This window comes from Echeneis naucrates, chromosome 12, assembly GCF_900963305.1.
Source record: "Echeneis naucrates chromosome 12, fEcheNa1.1, whole genome shotgun sequence".
Classification (NCBI taxonomy): domain Eukaryota; kingdom Metazoa; phylum Chordata; class Actinopteri; order Carangiformes; family Echeneidae; genus Echeneis; species Echeneis naucrates.
In genome coordinates this window covers 17,972,717-18,000,458 of record NC_042522.1, presented here as the reverse complement: position 1 = coordinate 18,000,458, position 27,742 = coordinate 17,972,717, and the positions used below count along the sequence as shown (strand labels likewise).

General features: G+C 42.0%; 1 protein-coding gene across 3 annotated transcripts in view; it reads right to left on the bottom strand.

Moving 5' to 3' along the window:
• The window catches only part of mast4 (microtubule associated serine/threonine kinase family member 4), a 67,832-nt gene extending 41,551 nt beyond the window's left edge, over positions 1-26,281 (bottom strand). For all 3 annotated transcript variants that reach the window (XM_029515012.1, XM_029515013.1, XM_029515014.1), the window contains exons 1-3: positions 25,797-26,281; positions 12,195-12,348; positions 8,808-8,941 (exon numbers count right to left, since the gene is read on the bottom strand). In XM_029515012.1, coding sequence (XP_029370872.1) covers positions 8,808-8,941; positions 12,195-12,348; positions 25,797-26,006 — 498 coding nt within the window. In that variant the 5' untranslated portion in view covers positions 26,007-26,281. The remainder of the gene's footprint in view (positions 1-8,807; positions 8,942-12,194; positions 12,349-25,796) is intronic.
• Between the last annotated feature and the right edge of the window lie 1,461 nt (positions 26,282-27,742).

Here is a 27,742-nt window from a genome sequence, read left to right as displayed (position 1 = left end):
GCGACCAAAAGAGCAGCCGTCGTGTTCGACCACATAAAAAGAAACTGTAGTGATTAGGAAAGAGCGCGGTGGAGGAGGTGGAGCACAAAGTTACAGCTGATAAAGGTAGTTACAAAGAACACATTTTATTGGTTTGTCATGAGAAATCCATTACAACCAATTCAGAGAGCGTAAATTAAATGTCAGCACTTCTGCTGTCTAGATCTCAAAGATTCCTAATCACAGAGAAACACATTGACAGAGTTTGTGAACATGAAAGTCAAAATTAATGAATACAACTTTACACAAAAAGCAACAAACAACAGCACCTACCTTTGTTTAATGTGAAATGACTGATGGATCATAAAAGCAGATTTATGGTTTAATCCATCAGCCATAGCGCAGCCTAATTAAATGGATCACAGCGAGTTTGTGATTAAAACACAAGCAGGAGTTTGAGGTGAATTTAAAAGCAGCGTCTTTCTGAAGACGTGCGGCCGGAGATGAGACGAAGCAAAAAACAATGAATCCAATTTACACCTGACTGTAACACCCAGCGCAGACTTTTGCCAGCTCGGCTGGAGCAGATGATTGATGTCTGAAAGGTCTTGGATTAAAAATAACGTGAAGTGAGATATAAAACACAAATGGTTTGATTTTTCACAACGCTCCGTCGTTTATATCTCACGATCAATTTCAACATTTGTCACAAGTTGTCCCGTGCCGGGATCACACTTCCATCAACATTTCCAACAGAAAGGCGAATCCCATTATCATAAGAAGTCAATAAAAATCACGCAGCACGCAATTAGCAATAAATCATTGTTGAACACATCAATAATGTTAAGAGGCTGGGTGTCATCCCAGTCCCATATCAATAATATCAGTCCGTCTCTCTCCGCCAACAGAACAGCCATTCTGGTCCACAAGCTGGCTGCAACTCCTCTTTTCTGTGGTTAACCTGAAAAATCTGTCCATGAACTTCAACTGGTTCAAACCAGAAGCCCGTCCAGTCGGATGACACCTGGCTGCCAATCAACCACCGCAAATTTTTTATCAGATCCTGATTGTCACCTTCAAGGCCAGCACCAACCTGACTGCGCTCCCTCATTCCTACACACCTTCCCGTACTCCTCCATCCAACTCACCCTCCAACCTGCTCACTTAACCAACGTGACCTCGAGAGCTTTGACTTTTCAGCACTTTTGCTTTTTTCATTTGTCAATTGATTGTATTTTACAGACTGATTGATTTTTACTGTCATGTTTTCTCAGGCGTCCTTGGGCGCCCAGTAAATGTTGTATTATTATAATGTCTCAAAGAGCGTGCACGCACACACACACACACACACACACACTCTGCTCTCGTCCCCCCCGGCTGACAAAACGTGACAAATGATTCACGTCCTTCTTTTTTTTTTTTTTTTTTTTTTTTTTTAAAGTAACACAATTTACAGGCAGATCTGTAGCTGCATCAGCTATTCTCTCCAGAATCTGGAAGAAAGTAATGAAGATGAAAACTGTTAGTCATCCTTCACACTTCTCCCAAGAGGACTCGAGCACTCTCTCTCTCTCTCTCTCTCTCACACACACACACACACACACACACACACACACACACAGGCAGACACACAATCAGCAGTAAGAGCCAAAACGTTGCCCACTCCGTTTTTTGCCAAGTGTGAACACGAAAAGATCTCAAAGTCCTGACTGTGTCCCCCCGCCCTCTCCTTTTTTTGAAAGGAGCAGCCGATGCAGGAGAGAAACCAGCACACACGGAGCACCAAGTCCTCCTGCAGACGCCGCTCTGAGCTCATTTGTTTGCCTACCTGTAGCCCTCGTCTCCTCAAAATGCTGGACTCGTCCATGGTACGGAGCCCCGACTTATCCTGCCTCCCTACCGGTACGGAGCCATGCTGCACTGCCTCGCTCCAGCTTCCTGCTCCCTCCCCTTCCCTCCCTTTCCTTCCCTCCCCTCCCCTCCCTCCCTCCCTCAGGCTAAATCTGATCTTAGCAGCTGCTAAACACTTCCATCAGAACTTATCTGATTGGAGGGGGGCAGTCAGCTGACACCTCCTCTTGCTCCTCTTGCTCTGTAACTTCAGGAGTGAAGGAGAGATGGAGCGAGGGAGTAGGGGGGAGAGAGAGAGAGAGAAGGAGATTGAAAGAGAGAGGGGAGGGAGGCAGGATGGGAGAGGATAGGCAGTTCTAATTTAGCGTAGCAACGGGTGGAGGTGGGTGGAGTGGAGGGGGGTACTGGGGACAAGTGGGAGCCCCAAGACTCATTTCTCTGTGCAGACACGCTTTTTGGGCACCCTAGGTGACCATGAAAATGAGAGGATATCCTTCCCAGCATTGTTCTGCCTCAACCTCAACAATGAATCTGGCATCCTGTCTGCGGCAGGCGGGTGAACACATCTCCCTCCGCTCTCATGGCAGCCAATGAGTCACATGGAGACCGCGCAAATGCCCACCTGAAGGTTAGACAGGTGACGGGAACACAGACGGCCGAGACGGTAGCTCACTCCAGCACTGCGTATAACAGAAGAATAAAAAAAACAAAACAAAAACACAAAACAAAACAAACAAACAAACAAATTAACCCCCTCCCCCCGAAAAAAAAAAAATAAAAAAGGAATCAAGACCTTTTAATGCCACGCTAACTGTTGCGCACCAGTTTGCCAAAGAAGAAACCGCTTCCTTCATTCCCGTCACACTTCCCTGCACAACCTGTTATGTCTACATTTTGCACATCCTGTGTCAATTTCCAACAATTTCACACACGTCTTCCACCTCCAAGTGACCACAGATCGTCACAAGTGCCCCGAAATTATTAGCATTTGGGAAAAATAAATTGTTTCCACCGCACTGCTGCCAATCCTACCCTTCAGAATTCGTATTCTGTCTCAGTCGGCGTTTCTTCTTTTCACCCCCTTCTTTTTCCTCTTTTTCCACCCTCTCTCACTCATTTCCATTCACTGTGGTACTGCTCTGTGAATATTAAGTACCCCCCCCCCCCCCCCCAACCAACACCACCATTCCCATTCTCCTCATCTCCAGCCAAGCTCAAATGATTTCTCCTGGAGAGCACAGCCTGGCCTGGGATAACAGCTACACCCCAGCTGTGTGTGGGACTGTGCAGACAGGTGACCCCCCAACTCTGAAGTCTGGTGAAGAACAGCAGCCGACTGGGGCGACGGCCGTTTATGTGCTGCTGTACTGACAATAAAGTCCACATTCAGGTGCATGCATTTATTTTATTTTACTTTTTAAATTAACCCTCAGAGGACAAAGATTACAGTAGTCAACTTTTCCAGTTTGAACAACGGCCTCCAGATTACCTGACGGAATTAAAGAATCCTTTTTACGCTCCTCTGAGCGGTCTCGAGTCGATGCTCAGGCTGCGGCTGCTTAAAGGAACAATTAAGAAAAACCAACATTGGACTAATAAAGACGATGAGAAGCTGCAGTCCGGCAGGGAGGGGGTCATTTGTCTTATTCAACACAGACTGTCTGCCTCGCTGCTGTCTAAGGTCCGTTTCATGCACTACAGTCACCATCCTCGCACCGAAACACTTAATTATTAAACTGTCAACAAACTGGATAATGAAATATTAGTAGTTCTTTGGGGGAAATATACCAAAACATATACGAAACACTTGCCTGCTCTACTTTCTCTGGTTTATATCATCAGGAATTCAGTGCTTTTGCACTTTTTAAGTTCTTCATTTTGACAGGAAAGCCTGTGATCAGGGCAAAACCCAAAACGCTGAACCAGGTCACCATTTCTGGCATTTTGATACTAATAATGGTGGTGTTGAGGATTTATACTTTGGAGTTGATGCAGTTATCTCTTTAGTAAGTGGGCCGCACATATTTCAATAAAGTGATGAATGGCTCGCTGTATTCTGCCTGAAGGACTATTCATTCTGAGGCAGATTGGATAAAATCAGCGATCAATACATCCCCGTTCTTCAAATTTTATCCAAGGTCAACTCTTTTTCTTTTTTTCCTTGAATTTTATTACATTTATTGGCCGCTTGAATTATGTTGAATCTTGAATTATCTTGAATAATCACTTTCACTGATGTTGGAATGTGAAAGCTCTTATTTGCTTGTTGTCCTTCAGATTTCCACTTGGTTAAGAAAAACAGACAAAATACCAGTTTGTAAGCAATCTGTGTGATAGATACGTAGATAAGCCTGTCAAAAAATATTAGCAACCCCCCCCCCCGCCAAAAACCTTCAGTGTCAGCACAAGCCTTTCTGTAAATATATAAATGAAAATATTAAAAAAGAAAAAGAGGGCAGTGTTAAAGACCATCCCCAAAGAGAAACTGCTTTGAGGTGAGTTTCAGGGCAGCAGGTGGCCTTGGAGCAGGACCAAAGGATCGCCTTTGGGAAAAGTCCAGGGTTACCAGTGACTCATTTCCTCATGGCAGGTGGGCAGCTTAGGTCGCTTCCTTTGCTTCTGGAGAAAAAAGGGAGCGCGGGCTCTGAAAGCATGCAGAGAGTGCTGATTGAGTGACCCACAGCCTCCGCTCCCAGCTTATCGCAGCAAAGAGGCAACCTGCAGATGTTCGGCAGGCAGCGGAGGGATCCCGGCCCGGGAGGAGGGCGGCAGGGAAAGGGGGAGTCAATTCTGTCCACACAAGAGCGGCACAAAGAATCCATCTGTCCAAAGCCAAAGGAGTAAGAATATCCCACCACGATGAAAGCCGGCAGAGCCAACCTCCCGAAACACGAGGCCGGTCTTTAACCTTGACAACGAGTGCAAAGATAGTAGCCGCTAAAAGTCGCGCTCAGCACCAGTCTGGGTTTTCAGTCCGGAACAGACTGTAATCATCATGTAAATGTACGCATTCGGTTTCATGGCACTCGACTTTCCTCAGCGTCAAACAAACACAAAATTATTGTTGTGCATCAAAGCACAATGTGTGAGTCTGAGAATGCAGAAGATGGCGCAGCTTTCTGTTACTTTGACAACAGTTTCATTTGTGATCCTTTTTTTTTTTTTTTTTTTAAATTCTGAAGCGGACACAAAAACACAATTGAGAGCGGCTGGTGGACGTGATGAGGGAACACAAGGACGTTACAGGTCTGATTCTCTTTAATCTCTCCTTTCTCCAGTGTGTAGGTACGTGTGCATTTGTGTTCACGACAATAGCACTACACACAGTTGTTAGGTGGAAGGCTGGTAAAATCAATACACACACACACACACACACACACTGTGATAACAAGTTATATTGTAAAATTATGAGTCACATCTGTACTACAATACTCTACACTCACATTGATGCTCAGGTCACAGCACAAAGACCTACAGATCAATAAAGTGCAGCTGGAACTTATTTTCCTCTCTTGCAGCTCAGATGGATAAAACTGTATTTGACCATTAGGTTAATATTTAAAAAAGTGAAATATGTCTACAAAAAGCTTAACTGTTTTTATGACCACACACCATTATACTACCTCATGTCTGTCCATCCTGTGCAACAAACAATCTGCCAACAACAAAAACAATATCAGTAAAGGACATCACTGACTTCAATTATGAGGCAGAATGAGAGTCCACAAAGGCACAACATCAGGATTATGACAGTCTTATCTCCATATCACACCAGAAGTGAAGTATTGATTTTCTGCCAAACGGCATCACAGTCAAGAGAGATGTGCCACGGCAGTCAAAGAGCCGTGCACAGCCAGGGGCATGATGGGAGAGCATGAAGGAGGTGGCGGGGGGGGGGGAGCAATAACTGGAGTCCTGGGGGGCAGAAGGGAGGAAAAGGACCTCTCAGAACAGTGAGGTCTTGAACCTGCAGTGAAGTTGAGGATAATAAATAATAAAGCCACATTCCTACTGTGTGGTGTTTTTTAATAGTCCTGCAGAATGTGCAAATACCTGAAGATTATTATGATACTGCGTTTTAGTTGAAATTTTTACTCCTTGCATTTTATTTTATTTTGCAGCCCCAGTCAGTTAAATATTTCATATTCCAGATGAAAGTTTTTGTCTCTTTCTCTTTGCAAATGTCACTTCATCATCCTACAGGAGCAGGAAGAGCCGTGACAAGGCAGCAGTGATGTTACTGTAGCTACAGCTCCGCTCAAGGTCGAGGAAGCAAATCGCCTCGTTCTGGTGTTAAATATAAACTATGTGACTCCCAACCGCTTAAAGGAAACAGTACCTTTCACCTGCAGCTGGAAATGTTGCTGGGTATATATGAACGGAGCTCTGAATCTTGAAAATTTGCAGCCCGACCCCATGCCTGGGTTAGCGTCACTGCATTTCAAAACTGGAGCAACAAACGAACGACAACTTTAATATTTTCAGACGTGGACACGTCTCCCTGATGGGAACTGCAGTTAGGACCGACAGCAACCTCCAGCTCAGCACAGCGGAAAGAGCAGCACCATTCATCTACTGCCACTGAGGCCAGGGACTGGTGTGCTTTGCAGTCATAAAAACCTTCATTACAAACGACAAAGGCTTCACTGCCAGCGTGCGTCATCTCTAAACACTGAAGATGCTGCAGGTATCCTATAACTTGGAGAAAAAAAATTAAATAAAGAGGGACAAACAATTACCAAACAACGAGGACTGCAAAGAGAGACGGCGTCTGTTCTGAGGCTCAAAGCTGAAGTGTTTGTCTCTTTTGCTCCTCTAACCAAGGTCGACCAATTCACCATATTTTCTGAGCTCGCTCTGAAAGGCAGTTTAACACGACAGCTGTAGATGAAAAGCTGAGGTGACGAGCACAGAGCACGATTCAGAAACACATCAGCCATCCCTTCTGTTCAAACCATCATTTCGTTTTCTTACCACCAATGATGGAGTCCTCAAACAATGTGAGGAATCAGGACACAGGAACATCTACAGAGTAAAACAATGTTCACTTATTGAGTCTTGGCATCTGCGTTTTGGTGAAATCAAAACTCTGAATGGTGCCATTTGTTTGGGTAAACTAACTTAATGTCTAACATGTTGTGATAATAGAAAAGTATTCAGCTTCGTCCTTCTCAAACGCAGCTGTTTTTTTTTTTTTTTTTTTGGTTACACGAGCTGCGACCCAACTTCAGTTGGAGCTGAAGACCTCGATCCACCTCGAGCCAGCCAATCCCCAAATTTATCCTGCACCGATAATAAAGATAAAACAGCAAAAAAGCCAGATGCTTGTACTTCTGAATGCCAAGCATTCAGTTTCTAATCAGACATTCGAAACAGGAATCTGATTGTACATATTTACAAAAACACTCCACATGTAAACTGTCATGAATCATTCACGAGCAAATTTTCATCTCGTTTTAAGAGCGTCGTCTGTGTAATTTTTGTCAAGCAGATAAAATGGGTCTACACTTTGACCCACACACAGCTCATGGAAGATCAGACTCATCCTGTTTCTGCGTGAAACCTTATCACTTTGGGAGGCGGGCATGTGAGCTGCAGCCCAGCTGCAAAGTTCAATTTCAACCGAGTCTGCAGTCTCATTTAGTCGGATGGAAAAATTGTGTTGGACTCCAGGGGAGACCTTAGAGCCTCGCCTGAGGGGGGAAAGAGCAGAGCCCCCCCTCCTCAGTTAACTCCAGACTGAATCCAGTGCCACAGGTGGATACATGTGACCTGACTGCACATGTAAATCCGTCAAAACAGGACCGAATGAAGCTTCTTCTATCTGACTGCACCCTCCGAACAAATCCCAACACCTCTGCTGTGTTGTGATGGCTGGACAGTAAAAGAAATATTTAAACACCTCAAAATTCAAAAAAGTGCTGCAGATTCATTCAGCTCATTATCTCGTAAAGCTCGAAAAGTAAAGGGGGATGATTTATTCACAATTAATGTCACAGAGAATGAAGTGTTGGTTCACACTGCAGGGCACAACGACCGGAGGGACTCACCTGTGGACACATACTCAGGTTTCAGGCAGCGAAGAGGCACCAGTGCCCCCCAGTGTAGGAAATGGGCCGACACACTTTGTGCTTTAAATTACAATCCCCTTCATTTCTTCATTTAAGTCATTATTGTCGTGTATTTTAAGCTTATGTGTGTTTTTGTTTTTGTAAAATTCAGTCACGCAGTGTAGTGGCTGTTGTATTCTCAGTTCAGTTCCACCTCCTCTGGTTCAGGTTACAGAGACTTTTTCTGGATCGACCATCTGAAAGTGTCAGTTACTACAAAAATAAACTCACACTCTCTCTCTCGCTTTTCTCAGATACACACACACAAAAACAAAAGATCCACATGCTTTTGATTAGATTAACCTTTTGTCTAACCAATACAGCGCTGGGAATGACTCATAGATCTACAGCATTGGATTAGCCCTTTACTTCTGATCGCATCTCACTCAGACGAGATCGGGGAAGAAAATCTATCAGTGTCGTCTCAAAGACGAAGGTCACCCGTCTTCATGACATCATCCACTCTAATCTGGCGATGCACTCGGGCGCCACGAAATGTCTTCACGTATATTTTTCAGCTCTTTTGTTTAGACTTTTAAGCAGTGAGACAGAAATGTCTCGTCTTATGCCTCCACATTACAGATGTGTGCATTAAGATAAAGATGCTTCCAACTTGGATTTAAATATTCTTGCAGCTCTTTACGCTGTAAAAAACTAACCGATTTATTGTGTTAATTATTTCATAGAAATGATTTGTATGTACTTTATTTTTTTTAGTTAGAAAATAGGTATCCATTCTGTAGTGGGTAACGCCACCTTCACCTCTGGCCATCTAAGAAGGAATTTAATATTCAGCAGTATTGGGAGCGCCCTGCTTGCTATTGGGGACACGATGCAAGTGAACATCACGATGCAGGAAGTACTCACCAGGCTGGAGGTGAGCGACGGGTCCGACTTCCCCAGATTCAGGGAACACATGCGGACCAGGTTTGAGATCTCAGATGACGGCTGCCATGCTGTCGGTGTCTGCTGGGGGTTGGAGGGCAGCAGGAGATATTTTCCTTCAGAGCAGCAACAGGACGAAGTCAGTCAGGAGAAAGACGGACAGAAGCACATACAGGAAGAGTGAAACATTTAGTAGAACTATTATCTGCTTCTGGTAATCTTATAAAATACAACTGAGGAGATTTAGTCTTTAGTCTTCACTTAATATTAATGCAAATTTGGCCACATTACTGGCAATCCAAACTACTGTGTCCTAAAAAAAACAAGCAAACAAACAAAACCAGTGCCACACTTCACAAACGACAGGGAGGAAATAAGGATTAAAGGCAGGCCCCATTAACACGAGATAATCCCAGCTGTCCACTCTTGTTAAAGTGTCATGTAAATCTGAAACCCCCCAGGCCGGACATGAAAGGGTTATAACAGGCCAACGGAGGGGAAAGCCCATTAAGAGATCACTGACAACGTTACATAACCAACCTCAGAGTCCTATGGGGCTATTTACACGGCTGCACCAGCAGGGTTTGATATCAGCAACAGGGAATATTAATTTTTCATGCAGACTCTCTGGTGTGGACTCCTGCTGCTCACAGCTAGATGGCAGCACGAGCGTCTGTCCTTCAGCCACCCTCTTTTATTTTGGAGATTAAGATTTAAAACAGCCTCAGCGTCCGTATTAGCAGATCATATTGTCCCACTGGCTTTCAGTGAAATGAGAAATAACTCATGGAAGCGTTGCCGTCTTTCATCGACATGTGTATATTTCCATTTCCTGTTCAAGTGAACACTCCAGGAGAAAGAACAGAGGATTAACAACCTCGCCGCCGAAAGGCGAAGAAACCAACAGGCTGGACTCTGCACACAAGTTTGAACGGCTTGAAGCACGTGTCTCCTCTCATCAGATTTATTGAGCTTTTATAAACTGAAGAGGGGCCGGTTTATAAAAATGACTTTTCTGCTCAGGTTTTCAAACGCTGCTGTTTTCGACCATAAAAATACAAAGAGACCGTTCAGTATTTAACATTGTAAACGTTGATTTACAGTATTTTGTTTTGCCCAAATCAAATCAGTCAAGTCTTTTTTCTGGCTGTATTATCTGCGTCCATCTCATACACGCTAAATTACGCTACTTTTCTTGGCTGTGAATCTGCCAGGCTGTGTACGAGGCATGCGATGACGTTCGCAGCGGTCAGCAGGCAGAGCTCCAGACCGGCACCGAACAAACCGGAGACGTGGGTGTTCATTTCAGAGCTGCAGATCCTGTCTGCAAAAATATCAGACAGCAGTGACGCAGTTTTCATGGATTATTGTAAAAATTCAATCTCATGAAACACACAGGAGTGAACTTCGATGGCCCCTCTGGTTGGAGTCCAGCAGGTGACCTTTCTTCTATTTCCTGCCCCATCTCCCTCCCAGAGTCCTTTCCTGTCACCCCCCCGCCGCCACCTCCGATAAAAAAAAGGCATGAAAGGCCCCCCAAAAAAATAAACAAACAGTGAAACTCTCCTTGATGCCTTTGAAAATTAAAACGCTCCAGAGGAACAATGTTAAATTCTTTTCTTCGAAATTGCACTAGCAAACATTTATAAAATACAAAATCACATCAAAATGCGCTGCAGATGCTTGTTTAAAATAATATTTAGAATAACTTTTCAGCCTGCAGTCTTATCTGGGGGAGGAAAACCCCACAGCGTGTAATTTCTGCCTTTTATCACTGTCGCTGTCTTTATTGTGCTGGTTTCAGGTGTTCAGATGACATTGTGGCGTTTATTTGAATTTATGGCTTTAAATATTTATCTTTGCTCATTTTGAAAAGATATAAAAATAGGTCAAGTGGACTTCTACATGATGACTAACACAACAATATCGTATCAGCAAACTTCCTGAGTACTTCACAAGAATGATTAATTATAGATCAACTCCACACTGGTGAGTACTGAAGCTGAGATTTGGAAACAGGCTTTTTTTTTTTTTTTTTTCTCTCATTAAGCCATCCTTGATAAACAGCCTCTTTCAATGGCCTTGCATGAAAGATTTAAGTTTAAATTAGTAAAAAAAAACACTACAAATACAAGAGTAGTAAATATTCAGATAAAGAAAAAAAAAAAAAAAAAAGGGATACTCTGATCACTGCAGTGAAAATTAGGACGACTGAAGGGAGACCAAACAGGATGAGGAGGGCAAACTGGTTCTTCCTCCCTTGCTGGGAAATGTTTCCCTTCACTAGAGCCGTCACATCCCGGCAAAGAGGAAATCTCTCATCAGACACGAGTCAACACCTTCACAAAGTCTGGAATCAGGAGGGAATCACAAAAAAAAAAAAAAAAAAGCCTCAGGAACATCAAAACTTTGGCCACAACTTTTTAAAGAGGCTGCATTTTAGGCTCGGGGGTTATGCTTCAGTCAGAGAGTTAGACTTAGCTGAACTATAACAACAAATTAAGATGTGCTAAATCTCAATTTAGATACAAAAGCTGATAAAGATCACAAGGAGAACGGAGCTATTTCGAAGGCAAGAAACGTCAGCCTGCAGTCTTTTGGTTTTGTGAACAGAAAACAAACAAGGCTGCAGTCATAATTGTCCGGAGGGAGGAATGTCTGTGCTCATGTGAGAAACACTCCTACTGAGTCTGACACTGAAATGCTTTCCTCACTTTCCCACCCAACAGAGGCCCATTGGCACCGGAAACTGGCTGTAAATTATCGGCACGATGTGTTAAGACTGGGAAAAAAAAACACGTAGTAGTAAATATCAATATTAAGATAGTTTGTTTTAAAATCTACTCGTCGCCTGTTATCTGAGAGAATCTATGAAATTATTTATTCCCCATTAACGAGCATCTATCCCTCTCCATAAGTGACGCGTGGTCATTAACCTGAATGGGATTAACACAAATCACTTTTCTCCTTCTGATGGTCGTCCAAATAAATCCTCCAACACGTGGAGGTGAGGGTGGGGCCGTTTATTAACGATGTTTGTTTAGTACTTTATGTTTTCTGATCTTTTGTTCCTGTACAGTGAGTTTAGTAACAGTTAAGGAGATGTAAACACTAAATCTAATATATTTAACCTTTCCTCTCCCACATCGAGTTTCACTTAAATCTTCGTACAGTAAGCATGAGCCTTCCAGGTCTGGCCAAGTAAAGATCATATTCACTGAACAAGAGTTATATTTAATAAAGCATGCTTAATGAAAAGAGCAGCTGTTCTTCCCATAGTAACACACAGAAATGTGCTGGTGAGGCATCAGTTCTTTAAATACTTAAAAATCTAAATTAAACCAACCATTTCGGGGAAAGTGCGATTACCTGTGAGGCCGCCGCCCAGGCTCCTCCTCCGAACGTGTTTCCCTACATCGCTGAGGTGTCGTCTGAATTTCAGAGCAGGGCTTAATCCGTGAGTCAACTCTGGGTTACTGGACTTCCTGGGGAATATGGAGGGGGGGCAGAGGATGTTGTCCAGCTAAGGAGAAAGAAAGGAGGAGTAGGTATTAAAAAAAAGAGAGAGTGAGAGAGACAAAGAAAAAATAAACACTAATTTAAGATTATTTTTGAAGGAAACTGCACGAGTTTTAGTGAGTGACCTGGACAGAAATCCCACAAATCTTGAATAACCCAGAACGGCTTATCCTTGCAGCTTTTGACACATTCTGGAAATCCAAACTGACCTGATTAAATCGCTATAAACCATCAGTGGAAAACGTAAATCTGCACATTTAAAATCCTCAGGTGATCCTGAGGGGAAGGTCCCAACTTCTCCAAGACGTAGGAGGAGGGATTCCCAGTGTGTCCTCAAAATTATACTCTCGCACTCAGAAGATAGCAAGCATAAATAAATCTTTTGCAGTCTCCAAAGTCGAGACTCGTGAGGCTCAAATCTTTGATTACAACAGATGTGAGATCAGATTTACAGGTAGCTCTACTGAGAAAAGCGAAGCTGTCAGAAACGTGCTTACACCACCTATTGTATTCTTAGAAAATAACGGCCTTCCACATCGCACAGGCCTCGTAACAATGCCAAATGATACGAGGAAGGGGCCCTCTCTGAGAACACAAAGGTGCAAGGAAATGCCCCCCATGCTTTGAGATGATTCATGATCCCGCTGCAATTAAGAAAAGATTTTTCTGAGTTGGTCTGACCTCACCAAGAACACACAGCTGTGGAAAAGGGAGTGACACAGTTCAGGCCAAAGCTTTCTCTAAATGTATCCCCTAAAAGAACAATAAATAAAAATCAATCAGGGCTTTAACAATCAGAAGTTGAAAAGAAGAGTTGTATGCAAATGAAAAAGTTGCTGATTGATTGGTTTTGGGGATAACTGATGGTTTGCAGCTCCGCCCTGAAGATATTGAGTCACCAGATCTTCATGCTGGGCGCTTTTATAGCCAGAAGAAATATTACGGAGCGTTCCTAAACCTGTGACTGTGCTGCAGATACATTAGGAAACAGGACAGTGGAGCATGTATTATCTCTGAGCTCTGTCTAAACACTGACATCGAAGATTTACACCGAGGCTGCACATACAGTACACAGAGCACGGTCACATTTCACGTGGAATGGATGTTTTAAATATACTGTGTGCGCTCACAGAGGACATTTGTTTTTATTAGATGACCATAGGCGCTAGAAATTACAATGAAAAAAAATTAAATTAAATGACAAAACATCAGGATTATCTGCATGGCTCTAAGACACGAGCCACAAGAAGAGTTATCAAATGAGCCGTTTCTTCTCAGAAGGAGCCTTTTGAATGCAGAAATTTGTGCAATTTGCCCGATTTCAATCGAATTTGTGTTACAGACCCCGATGCACAACCTTTTAAACTCCTCTTTTGTAACGCCGATGTGTTGAAAAAGTATTTGCTTCACAGCGACTTCCTGCTGTTGCATCTCTGGAGCTTTTTGTGGATCATGGGACAATAAAACCACAAATATAAGTCCCACCCTGCACAGCAACACAATGGATTCACTGTGCACCTACAGTACAGTCCAAGACACACACACACACACACACACACACACACACACACAGCTGATACAGCTGTCATACCCAAAAGTACTTTCCTCTGAAACTGTCTGAGTTAAATGAGGCCATCAAACCATATTACGTGTAAACATTAAGAAACCATCAAGCGCCTTCGACAAGAAATGTGGTCCACTGTTTATTTTTTTTTTTTTTTCCAGCTCAGTGACAACATCATGACGACTCATTGGCTGAAATTCATCCAGCTCAGCTATCATGTTGTGCAAACACTTATCTGTTTTGCAACCACTGGCTTCCTGTTGTAGTGAAACATTCGTAAAAAACATCAGAAGTTCAGTCGAGTCTTACCCGAATCCATTTATCCTTTTTTATTTTTTATTTATTTATTTTTTGAACATGCTACTTCACACCAGCAATTTAGTCAATCAGTTGGCACGATTAAGACGAAGGAAGTGTCTCAACTGGTTAAGACACTCATAATGTGCCAATCGGTTCTTAGGAAATATCTGTATCATCCTCTGATCAAAAACAAGCCTGAAGCATCAGCCGCATAAACTTGCCAATATTTTATAAGCCTAAGGAACTGGTTTCAAATTTAATGTTTGTATGTAGTTTAGAACAAGTGGAATAAAATACATTTTACTGCTATGAATCTAATCTTTAAAAATGTCCTGCCCAAAAAGAAAAATATTTCAATATCATAAAAGACAAAGAAACATCTGCCATCTGTTTTGACAAACATTTATCTGTGTGTGGGAACTAGCTGTAAAGTAAACCGCATTCGCAGATCTATTTCAGATAAAGTGTGATCTGATGAACAGCTGGTGTCACCGTCTGCAGGTGCTTTAAGGTGAATATCTGAAGATGAACAAGGGCTGGCCGGTCAGCGATGTAATTTAAATCAGACGGATAATATATAAGCAGCTTAGTTATTCTGTGAAACCATCCAGTCACATTGTTTGGAGCCGGAGAAAAAGTTGTGTATTTCTACAGACAGATTCAAACAGATTTCGTCAGTCATTGCTTCTGTTTTTTGAATCATTTTCCTTTCCTTCAAAGCTTCTGAAAAGAAATCCAGCTACCCAGTTTCTTCTGCTTATCTAGGCTGGGGTGAAGGTGGCAGGAAGCCAAGCAGGGATTTCCACATTCCCTCCTCCATCAGCACTTCCCAGCTCCTCCTCAGGGATCCCCAGAAACTCCCGGGCCAGATGGGACATGCGACTCCCTCCAGGGAGTTCTGAGTCGCCAACAAGTTCAGCTCTCAGATGAACGTTCCCAGAAAGCCTCCAGAGGAGTGCAATAAGAAGGAATCCTCAGCCTCATCAGGTGGCTCCGTTCGAGGTGAAGGAGAACCAGCTCCACTCACCGCCTCGGATTTGGAGGTGCTGCAGTATTTTCAGAGTTACTTAAAAGACGAGAAAAGCGACGGTGCATTGTCTCTTTTTTGTTCTTTTCAGAAGAAGATCAGATCACAGCAGCTATTTCTGGCATTTGACTTTCAACTTGTAAAAAAGGGAAGTAGGATAATCAGCTGTCAGTATCTGTGCACTGGCTTCAAAGTCTGAAGAAGAGGGTTTGCAATAATTTCTAGTTTATTTGCTTTCACTTCTCCATGCAAACATGAAACACCAAATAGTCGATATTGTAAAATGAAAAATGAGGAGCAGCGTAAAATGCAGACACCTTTATGGTTATTCTGATTTCATGTGAAGGAAGAATGCAGCAAAATCTGAACTCAGCACAACAAACTAACAACTCTATAGAAGCTTTGTAGTCTATGTGGCCTTTTGCCTCCTTCTTCCTGACTTAGTTGATGTACCACAAAGCAGATTTGAAGCCTGTGGAAACTGGAGAGCAGCCAAAGTTGGTCAGAGCTTCATCTGATTCTCTCTCAGCCGTGCTTCTACTTCATTTTCAGCCACTTGCTGACGATCAGTACACTGTGCATTATATAAGACAGCCGTACCTGAAGCTCTGTTATCAAAAGGACATTAGTCAAATGTCTGCAGGTCCAGAACATCTGTATTGACTTAAACTGTGGGCGTAATCCCTTTAAATGCCTACTCGATTACATGGAAAGCACTGCAGTAAGCCAATAAAGGTCTGCTTTCTGTGAGAGCAGCATGTAGCGCACGTGCTGCAGTTCTGGCAGCAGTCGGTGCCCTTTCACCCACCGCCATCCCTCCCTCCCTGCAGCAGAGCTCCTGTAAGCAAGGTCAAACTTGACCTGACCTGCCGCTCCCTCCTCCCTCCTCCATCCCCCCCCCCCCTTCAGCTTCACACACACAGTGGACACTACCAACAATCCTCTGTTGTCAAAGCAAAGAACAGGCGGCAAACAAGTGAAACAAAAGGGGATGGACCGCACAACACAACACACAAAAGGTTGTGTGTGTTTACCAAGTGGAGGATGAGGCCACTGTAACCTGTGCTCAATGTGTGACAAAAGAAGGGTTTACTTCTTTTTATGTTTGTATTTATTTGCAGTCAAACCGCCATCAATTCTATTGTAAACAGCAGGTGTATCATTTACAAAACAAGCCCGGCAGAGATCGTACCGACAGATAGTCGGGTCAGAACATCCATCAATCTTAACCACAAGTAAGTCATCTTACTTAGAAATGTGCTGCACTAATGACTAACATGTTATACCTGTGACCTTAAGACAAAAGGTGACCTTGCTGGCAAACAGTTACCTGTTTACACACACACAGTAATGCTATCATTCATTCGGTGTCAAGTTTCTTCCCACCTGATGAATCGACAACAAATATTCACTCTGTTTCACTTCTCTTTTCAGAGTTTGAGGAAAATATCTGGCTCTTTAGCCGAAGCTAAATGTAGGTAGGTAGGTTTTTAGAAACATACCACATGGATAAAAGGAGGCTTGCTGCAGACTGGACTGACCAACGATTTGGTGAAATTCAGGTGATGGTGATATTATCACTACAGATGACAACTTTCAACCTTCTGATAACTTTAGGCTGCCAGTGAATCATTAAAAGCAACAAGCCCAGCCTGGAAAATAAAAGAAAAGAAAGAATAATGTCAGGCAGCGAGAGAAGATACAGAAAAACAAACTAAAGAAAGTTAATTTAGTGTGGAGGGCGGCTGCCAAGAATCACCAACCGATAATGCTGCACAGAAGAAAGAACTGGTACAGCACAAAAGCCAGAGAACAAAAGCACTCAGCAGAGGTTTTGCTCCTGCTGTCGACCTTTACTGGCCAAGGCAACAAAAGACCGAAAGGCAGAGGAGGTAGGAAAAGACACTCAGTTTATTACGAGTACATACACAAATACAACCCCCTCAAAAAAAAAAAAAGCTGACACACAAAAGCACAGAGCAGGCATGTGCAAATGTGAGGAAACTGTCCCCAAGGTCACCGACTCCAAACAGTCCCAGCTGAAGAAAACTGCGGCACTCTCATACTCCAATTTGGCCGAGATTGATAACTCTCTGGGCTCGCCAACGAAAACAAGCAGATAAACTCCAACTCTGATGTTTTTGCTGTCGCTTTAGTCAACAACATGCACGGTAAACATATTATGTACTAATCAGCATTGCAGAAGATGGAAGAGGGTTGAACCGCGATAAAAAAAAAAAATAAATAAATAAAAATGAAGGCAGACGTACGAAGGGAGAGTGAGCAAATGTAGTCACACTCCAGGACATTAATTCCACTTGAAGTGTCGGAGTGTTGTTTATTATTTCACTGGAGATTCGATGAAAGGAATGTTTCCCAAGTGGGGACAAATTGTTATTGGTCCATCACTGGTTGCCAAGAGACAATGAGTCCACATTTACAGTAAAACAGGAAGACACCCCCCCCCGAATACATCAACAGGGATTACTCTGCGCTTTGTTTCACTCATCACCTTCGCTGCCATTGTTTTTCCAAGAGGTAATGATGAAATCACACTTATTACTGAAAATAGAGGCCCGCGAGATTAAGGTTTGGTTTTCATGAGTAACAAACAGGACAAAATCCTGCAGCTTCTCACATTATTGTTGTTTTTTTTTTATTTATTTTTTTTTTATTTTGGTGGTAGCACCACGGGGTGATCCGATGGGCCGGTGGCTCGGCTGCAGCAAATGAAGGCACAAAATTGCTAATAGAAAAGCACCACAGGCAGCGGAGCGGTTCTTTTTACGTCACCTCAATTTATCACAGTTGGTTTTTCACCATCTATCACTGAAATGTCATCCAACGACCAGGTGATTAAACTTTACTTTTTTTACTGTACATTTTTTTTTATTTTCCAGGTTTCTGACGAAGCAGTCGGCTGAATCTTAGAAGTGCCATTAATAGTGACGGACAATAATTCATATAGATGTGCTTCAGATTCATCGACAGCGTAATTATAGCAGGTTTGCCTGAGATTAAAAGGGTCATTTGTTAGTGATGTTTCACAGTCGAATGAGATCATCACAGTCTGTTCACAGAAGCACCACATCCCTCTGTAATCAGACAATCTGAGCACAGCTGCCTGAATTTCACACTTATAAGCTATGAAATCTGCATTTCTGTCTAACACAGCTGTTTGTCTTTATCTCTATATCAATAGTGTTTTCTAGAGTTGAATCAGCTAATGCAGCTAACGAAAGCGCCATGAGTTTGTCGAAAGCTGACTGTTACGTTCATTATTCAAAATGATGTCTACATTTAGGAGCCATGGAAATAAAACAGTATTGCTCTTTATGAGCCAGTTCACCCTGGTATTGTAAGCATGACGACTAAGAATGCGAAAATCAGAAATCTTATTTTTCTTGGCCATTATCCCGTTTGGCTCCTTTACGAACATACTTTATCTTCAAAAAATGTGAGTTTGACCTTAGAAGAGAAAAAAGGCTTTTGGAGTGAAGATTAATAGACTTTGGCCAGAGATGCCGGTATGTAAATTCCCTAAAAGACCAATAAAGTCAGGACAGGCTCCCACCAGTGTACACAGCAGATGTGTCAGCATGATCAGGACACTTTTAAATCACACCTAGAAGCTGAAAAAAAAAAAAAAAAAAAAAAAAAACTAAACAAAACAATGATATGCTAATAAAACATTTGTCTTGTCATTTTAATAACTGCAGCTTACATTAGGGCAGTTAAAAATGTATTAATCCGTTTTCTTAAGCGTTTCCTCTGAGATGTCACACCGACTCTGCCTGTGGAGGAGTCCAAAACCTGACAGGCCTGCCACGCACAGCTCTGGTCACTCATTTCTGGATTGTTGACGACTGTTTGAGGGAGGAATTTGGCAAATTTTCAGCCGTTTGAAGAAATGTGCAAGAGGAAGACAGTTGTTTCTGCCTCTAAACACTGAAAAAGCAACAGAGATATTTTTTTCTGCCTACATACCTCCAGAAACAAACACAGGGTGTGATTATATAACATAATGGCCACTCCATGCAAAGCTTACATCACTGCACTCGGTGACCTCCTGGGAGAAAGAACACGCTCGACACCCTTCTTCTCAGGGTCAACTGCAGTAAAGTAAACTATGAATCTGGCCGACCTCGTCCCCTGACATCTGTCCTCTTCAACTCTCCCCGAATTCCAGCGGGGCCTGAAAAGGATCTTTGGTATTCGTTCAAGAAGAAAACAGAGCACTTAAAAGTCTCAAGGCTCAAATCTAAATTGCTCATTGTGATCCAACTGTTCACAGTTCCGCTCATGGACAGTCATGGACCGAAAATCTGAAGATTTGAACTGGATCTGCCGACTCTGGGGAATTCAGTTTCCTGTGCCGACGTGCTCTACAGCAGGTCTTTCCCTCTCCAACTACACACAGTCCATCATGATGAGATTTGTTAACTTCAGGGGCGTAAAGGGCTAAAATAATTCATTATTCCTTCCACCATGAAACTCATGTTTTCCTGCAATGAAGACATTCTTGCCTGAACTGAAAATCTGATTCACTGATAGGACCTGACTGAGCATCTGGGAATCTGGCCATGAAAAACAAAACTCGATGAAGTCAAGTTAAAAACACAAGCAGGAAGTTGAGAGAGGCCCCATTTACACCAACCTGGCGTCATCGTGACCTTAAAATATTTTACTTTTTCCAAATGGAAAAGATCCATCATCCATCATCAACACATCAGTTAATTCCTTCAGTCAAATCTGCCAAAAACGACACCGCACACTTGTGTTGTGGTTGCTTTAGATTCAATTAAAGCCCAGTCAGAACAGGGCAGAATGCAACATGAATGCCTGAATGATAATGTTCATTACGATAATTTCAGAGTGACTGATCGGCCCGATCAGAGGCTTCACCTGCTGGAGTGTCACCACTTACCTTATTTCCCTCCGATGATGCACAATGACCAACAGGTAAGTTCCTCCCGAGAGACATTATGTTTAGGAGCCAACAAACTGTCTCACTTAAAACGCTCAGTGGTCACAGACTGGAGCTGATAAAGCCCAGGTATGTACGGATCCGTATGAGAGAGAGGACGGAAGAGTCAAAAATCAAAGACGCGGCCCACGGCAGGAGTAAAAACGGTCTTAACCAGATTGTGTTAATCCTCTTAGCCGCAGAGCATACGCTGTCACTGGATGTCCCTCTAATCACCCCGACTGGCTGTCTGCTTAAATAAATGGCTGCTTATTTAGGGGCACAGCACGGGGTTAGAACCACAGAGAGAGTTAAACATTGTCAAACAGAGGCAAATATTGATATAAAAGCAAGGCACTGCCGCAATGCATGACACACAGTTACCCTTCCAACTTCACTTAACAGGCCTTAATGGAATAAACCAATTTCCAAATCAGGGATTACATCAGATAGAGCTGGATGTTAGGAGGGAGATTACAGCATTGATTGTTTAACATTATAGGAATTGATTGGAAATTTACAAGTGGAATTGGATAGTTTTAATCTTCGCCCCTTAAAATGAATCACCCCTTTTTCTTTGGCTAAAATGTCATCAGCCAGAAAACAATACAACACACATCAACAAGCGATGTTTCAGAATGAGCAGTGACGTAGCTCTGTGCCGGTTGAGTCACTGTTTTCTCATGCTGTATTGTACACAGATCACCCAACCCAGCAGCAAGCACAACCAAGTAGATGGCTTTAAACCTTCAGGCTATAAACGTTTACTTGTCTATTCTTGCACCAAGTCGTCATGCACTGCAAGGATCATAACACCAACTCAGAGATTAATGTGAGTATTCAGATTTCCAGTGAGCAATAAATCTTCATCATCATTAGCAATAACGTGTAAAGAACGACTTCCAGACACCTGAGAATGTGTTGTCTGTTTGAGGAACAGCGTAACGGTTAACAACAGGGTTAGGCTTCTAATAACGTATAAACAAACCAACATCTGCATGTTTTACAGAAATCTGTTGGGTTAGAGGAACACTCATTTTCAATTTATGGTCCAGAATGTTCAGATCAGGTCTCTAACAGGGTCGACTGTTCTAATTATTTAACAAAACAGTGACTTGTACATTTGTGATTAAATGAGTGAAAACAATATTGAACAAGATATTAAGCACATCTAAAACATAAAGTTTTTTTTTTTAAAACAATGAACAAGTCTCTCTCTCCAGAAGCGAGCGTGTCTTTTCATGAGATAAATGACTCGTGCTAATCTAAACAGAGCAGCTCCAACTCAACGCAGCTTTCAAGTTGTTTTAATCCTGCAGTTAATGTAATCTGCCAAGTGTCACACACGGTTAGTTCTCATTTGAACACACTCATTACACACAGCTCATACCCAACCGCTCCACAGGAAAGTGCTGAAAAAGCCATTTCATTTAGCGAAGTTCTTTCCTTCAATCTGTCTGTGAGAAGTTTTTTTTTTTTTTGTTGTTGTTGTTCGTTTGTTTTGGGTCATCTAATGTTATTGATTTTACTCATAGAAAAGTAATTTGTTATTTGTCTGGTGTAGTCCTGTTATTAATGATTAGCCTGCTCCATATAGTGCATAAGCATTCAGAGTAACACACACACACACACACAAAACAACAAACATAGGGCTCCTTCTTAACAGCTGACGGTTGGCTGATAAAGATGAATGGATGCAGAGACAGTGTAATAAATTCAGCCTCGCTGAGAGTGAGTAATGGATGGAAGAGGACGGCTGTACGCAAATATAATAAAAAAACGTTTTAAAAAATTTGATGGATAGAGTATTATATCAAGACAAAACAACTGAGCTCTACTTCTTTGAATCCAATCATTTCAACCTGCTGTGACATATCATCACTTTTTAAGACAACATAGTGAATTTGTTGGCTAGCAGTTTGTTTACACATCCAGCAGCAGCATTGTCATGAATTTGGAGTCTGATTACAGGCCGTGTAGTGAACGTAAGACCAAATGTGCCACTCCTCTGATTACCATCTCCTATTTGGAGCTGAGCAGGTTTAACATAGTTTACATTTCTTTAGGAGTCAGAGAGAGAGAAAGAGCGAACCTGCCCTCTCTTTCCGCGCTCCTCAGCAATGACAGGAAGATGGCAAAACGCATTTATGGCAAAATCGGCATCACAAAATAAACAGTTAAATATTTGTATCTGAATAAGAGCATTGACAACATTCACTTAAAACAGGGGGGGGGGTGCAGAGAAATATCTGTTTGTGGCTCTCAGCTCCTTGTCTCCACCAAAGTCCTATTTCTAAAAATGATAATCTGAGCTACAACAAGCAGCACTTCAGTGACAGTCAGCTGATCAAATATCAGTTCATACTGCTATGAAATACTAAATATAATCACCAACATCATCATGTGTTAGCACAACGCTATCACAAAGTCCTACCGCTATCTTTTAAACACGTTATTAGAAGAACTTTATTCTTTCATGATGCTACACAAGATGCAACACATTCTGGATCTTATCCTGGATCTTCGACTGTGTACTGAAGATAATCCACCTCACTGTCAAGTAAACATTACAGCAACATCTGCAGTCACTGCCAGGGCTGAAAGTGTAAGCCCAGCGTGTGGGAAGAACGGGAAAAGGTGATTCTCTTGAGAATAATCGAGTCGTTTTTGCTGCAAGATTTTTGCTGATTTGTGGTAAAATAACCTGCCCACTTAAAGCTTTTATTCCCCATTTATCAGCCGTTTTAAATATCACACAGTGTAAATTTAAAGCAGAAAGCCATTAGTGATCCTCTGTGGGAGCACATTTGTCATTGCAGCAACAAATAATATATGCAAGAATATAAGAAATAAAAAGATTAGAGACAAACACAAGTAGTAATCTTTGTTCTCTATCGCATTATGAGACGCAGAAGAAAAGATTAATCATCATGAGGGGATCTAAAAGCAGAAGTACAGACCGATTACAGGTAATGATTAACACACTGACATGTAGCTTGGTGATACATGAAGCAGTTTATCAGACTCACTGTGTGTTAAATAATAGTATTATCTTAAATCTACAATTATTTCCAATAGTCCAATGTATACATGCAGTTAAAGCTCAGAAATGTCCTTCAAGCAGAAAAGGACTTTTTAAGATGTTACACAATTCCTTTAGTTCACACAAAGTAAATATTTAATCTTGGAAGCCATTGTGTCAATATCTGCAGGTTCATTCTTCTCAAAAATTCAGACTTGGATATTCTTTTAACATAAATAATTTCTTCCATGTTGCTCGGACAAATCCTTTGAACACACTGATAGGAAACCAAATTGTTTTTGAATGGCAGCCCACAGAAACACACCAAGAAACATCATTTACAACACTGAAAAATATTATTTTATTATCTTTATTTTTGGTTGGTTATATTTAGACTCAACTGATAGACGCTCCTGACCTCAAACTTGGAATGTGGCTTCATTACTGACAGTGACGGATCACACCTGGTGAGTTTGTGCCAAAATAAATCTGGACTCTATGCTAAACATTTTAATCCATTTCAGTTATCTTGTTTTGTGAGATAATCGTCGCTGCTAACAACACTGGACGGATTTTTAGTGTTTGAGAAGGATAAAGACGCAATGACAGAGACTTTTTCAGAAGATAGAAATCAAAGGGGGGGGGAATTTAAAATGACAGTTCATTGATAGATTAATGATATTACTCTCCATAGAAAGCAGTGCAGTCCTTGAAACACTGCACAGGGCTAAGTCTGGAGACAGAGAGGTAACTGAGCCTGCGAGTATGACATCATCCGAGTTAAGACTTTCCATTTAACTCCACACCAGAAAAACATAAGTCAAAGGTCAGAGCTCCCTGATTAACCCCACTGTAATAGCCCTGGATGCCGTCTCTCCGTTGACAGCTCATCCGACCTGCTTTGTGGAGTTGGTGTCTATAAAGTTCAGTGTAACGGTTCAAATTACATCTCCTCTGCAGCCTGCGTACGAGGGGTTGGTTTTAAATGAACCTCAAACTGACATTTCAAAGAGGACGGGGGGGGCAAGGCCACAAGGTTCATCCGATGCATGCCCTGCTACCTCAAAAGGGGGGGACGGGCATGTTTTTAAAGTCTAATAAATTTAGTTTTAATTTTAGTAAAACTGCCGGCTGGACACGTATCATATTAAGCGCTGAAAATAACACACGTCTGAGTTCCAAAATAACATAACAAATAGAGTACAAGTGCATCGAGAAGACAAAACTTTACTTCAATTTTCAGCTAACGGATTATTAAACTGTTGCCAAGCCAAATGAAACAGGCAGCACTATTAGCAAACATGACACCTCACACGGAGGAAATACAGTTGAGTTAAGACCTGGTCTGCAGGTCTGTGTTCGCCAAGGCAAATATTCAGTTTGATGACTGCAGCTCCAGTCATGGGAAAGAGAACAATTAGCTGCACTTCTTAGGTGCAACTGTGAGTTTAAAAGTGTGAAGTAATGGATGAGGAACACTGCACAACTGTCTCTATTTTCCCTAGGCTGAAATTGGACATCTCAAGGGATGGCAGCCAACCGCACCCAAGGCCTAAAGTCAAGGTGCATGATGGAAAAGTTTATGGACTTGGCAAAGGCTTGAAATTTCAAACACTCCCTTGTGCACATCAGGGTGTATTGTTCACAGCTAAGCCCAGCAGACCAGCATGCAGAAACATCCATGTAGAGCTATAAGAAGTCAAAAGGCTGAGACATGAGTTCTGTCTTCCTCATTTTCCACATCTGTTTCCTGAATTAACACCAGAATAACTGGACCCTCCTCTGAAAAGGACTGCAGTTAAACTGGTCCCAGTCTGACTGCAGTCTGAGCCTCTCATGGATGACCATTACAACACAGACATGGAGACATGGAGCAACACCCAAAAAAATCATTTAGAAACACTTAAAATTACAACAAAGCCATTTGCAAAACCCTTGGGACTAATAAAAATATTTCATCTGTTGCAATATTTTAAAGCTTTGAGCTGTTTCTCCAGCTCATTCCAAAACCACAATGTTCTTTTTGTAAAAGACAATCAACTAATACAAAGAGACATCAATATAAACGTACACTCCTCCAAGTTATTGAACATTATGGTCAGGATGCATGATGCAGTTTGTGATGCTGTTGTGTTCAATTCAACACCAGAAACCTCATACATGGAAGCTAAATTGCAGAAGTGTTGTCTTATGCTGCATTAATCTGAGTGTGTGTCACCATTTCATTAGTTCATTTTGTACAAATTGAGCAAGACTGAAGAAGAAATTTTCATTTCTTCTTGGAATGGGAAACGGCTTTTAGAAAAAAAAAAATAAATCTTGATGAATATGACCAGCTGATAAGATATCTGTTCTGCTACACATGTCTCCAAAGAATTAATAATACAGGAAAGTCCAGAGTTGGGCAATAAAACGACCTTTTGGCAGATATACAAAAGATGTGGCCTTTCAAACATTACACACATTACACTGTCTGATAAACAGGAGAGCAAACACTTATAATTAACAAGTTCACTTTTTCTTTTTTTTAAAGAACAGGAACATTTGATATCTGGGAACTGAAGTCTATTTACCTTTTCCTCCTCTTCTTCCTCCTCTTCATCATCATCCTCCTCCTCCCCTGGTGGTTCCATGTCCCCGGTGGTACTCCGGCGGTCCGGGCCGGGAGCATCGCCTCCATCTCCGGACACTGTGATGAGAAGCGGGGCCGTTATCTCTTCTCCCTCCGACAAGGTTCGGGACCCCGAAGACGACCGAGTCTCCGACAGCTGGTCCGGCTCCATGGTGTCAACTAAACGCGTTGGTTTCCGAACCAGGGCAACTCCGTGAGGGCAGAAAGGCGGCCATGAATTAATTAAGTAACCTGTCAGCACACCTGTGGCTTCATTTTCTCCTCCGCGTTGTTGTTGTTGTTGTTGTTGAGGAGCGAAGCCCGTAAAAAGGAGGATCCGTCCACCGGTTTGACCCTGATGGGTAAAAACAAACAAAAACAAAGTCCCGACTGCACTGAAAGTGAAAGATGTGTCCTAAAACACTGACTGTGGCTGCAGGAAGTCGCACCGCTCCTGACTTTGAACGCGGCGCTGTCGCGCCTCTCAAACACAGAAATAAACCCCGCCCACAACGTGTGTGGGCGGACCAATCAGGACGGAGCTGCGGCCACGTAAAGGTGATCCGCAGGTAAAACCGGTGAGGACTATTAACACAATAAAAGGACACACATCTTCATAACACAAGGAAGCCTGCACACTTTGACTGACTGACTGACCCACTGATTGATTGATTGATTGATTGATTGATTGATTGGGAATTTCTTAATCAGCCTTACAACATTCTATGGAGACCAAAAGAATGCAGAATATTGACACAATAGACATACAATATAAAAATAGAGTGCAAAAAAACAAACAAAGCAGAAACAGCCATTATTTTTAAAACATTTTTTTTTTAATCAAGGTTATGTTTTGGTATAAGATACACGTGTATTTCTATTTGCATCACGACAACATTTTTATTGTTTATTTGATTTTGTGACTGGTGTCTACAAAAAGTGATATTTAAAAAAGCTTTGCTTGCTTTGAGAACAGCCAAGGCAAGCAACTCATTCTGTGAATCTTAAATATTCAAGTTAAGTAACATGTTTTAGTAAAAACTAAGCAGAAGTACACATATACTTCCAGAGAAATCAAAAATATTATTCAGAAATTGTTGTTTTGTCCTTATTGCTGAGCATCATTTCCCAGAACAGCAGTTGGTGGCATTAACATAGACCATAAAGGCCCACTAGAGGGCCCACTTTCACATATATATATATGCAATTACTAATAATAACAAAAAAGGAAAGGCACCAAGAGTTCACTGCATTGTTAATTATTTATATCAGACATTATGATATAATGAGCCTAAAAAAGTTTATTTTAGGCTTTCAAGCACCTTTCCATCTAATTGAAACACAATCCCAAGAGTTGGATGCCCTATCACCAGTAAGTATCACATACCAATCAGTCAGTGTGATATCTGTGTTTACACCCAGGGAGCTTTCTTTCTTTAATCCTGCAACTCAGAGGAAGTGTTCATCAGCAAGATTATAATTTCCTCAGGCGGGTAACAACACATGGGGGAGAGATGGTGTACAGGGTGATTGTAAATCATTAAGTGTGAAGTGAGAACTTTATTTTTACTGTGCAGGGTCTCTGATTTTATGCAGGTTGCTTGATCTTACTGTTGGAGGCAGATGAGCTTCCAGGAAGAAATATTGAGCTTGAGAAAAACCTCCTCTAAGTCCTCTCTGTATTTTGGCAGAATCATTTGAAATAAATCTGCAGGGGAAAAAAACAAAAACAAGACAACTGACCACTTCCCGGTCTGGACTCTCAGAATAAAAGCAGAGCGGAAACGGATGGCCAGCAGAGGACTTTAATTCTACCGAATAAAACTACGATATTAATTTTTGACAAAAAGTTTGCAAATCCGTCGGATAGATCAAGAAACTTTGTGCAAAACTGATTACAACATTGAG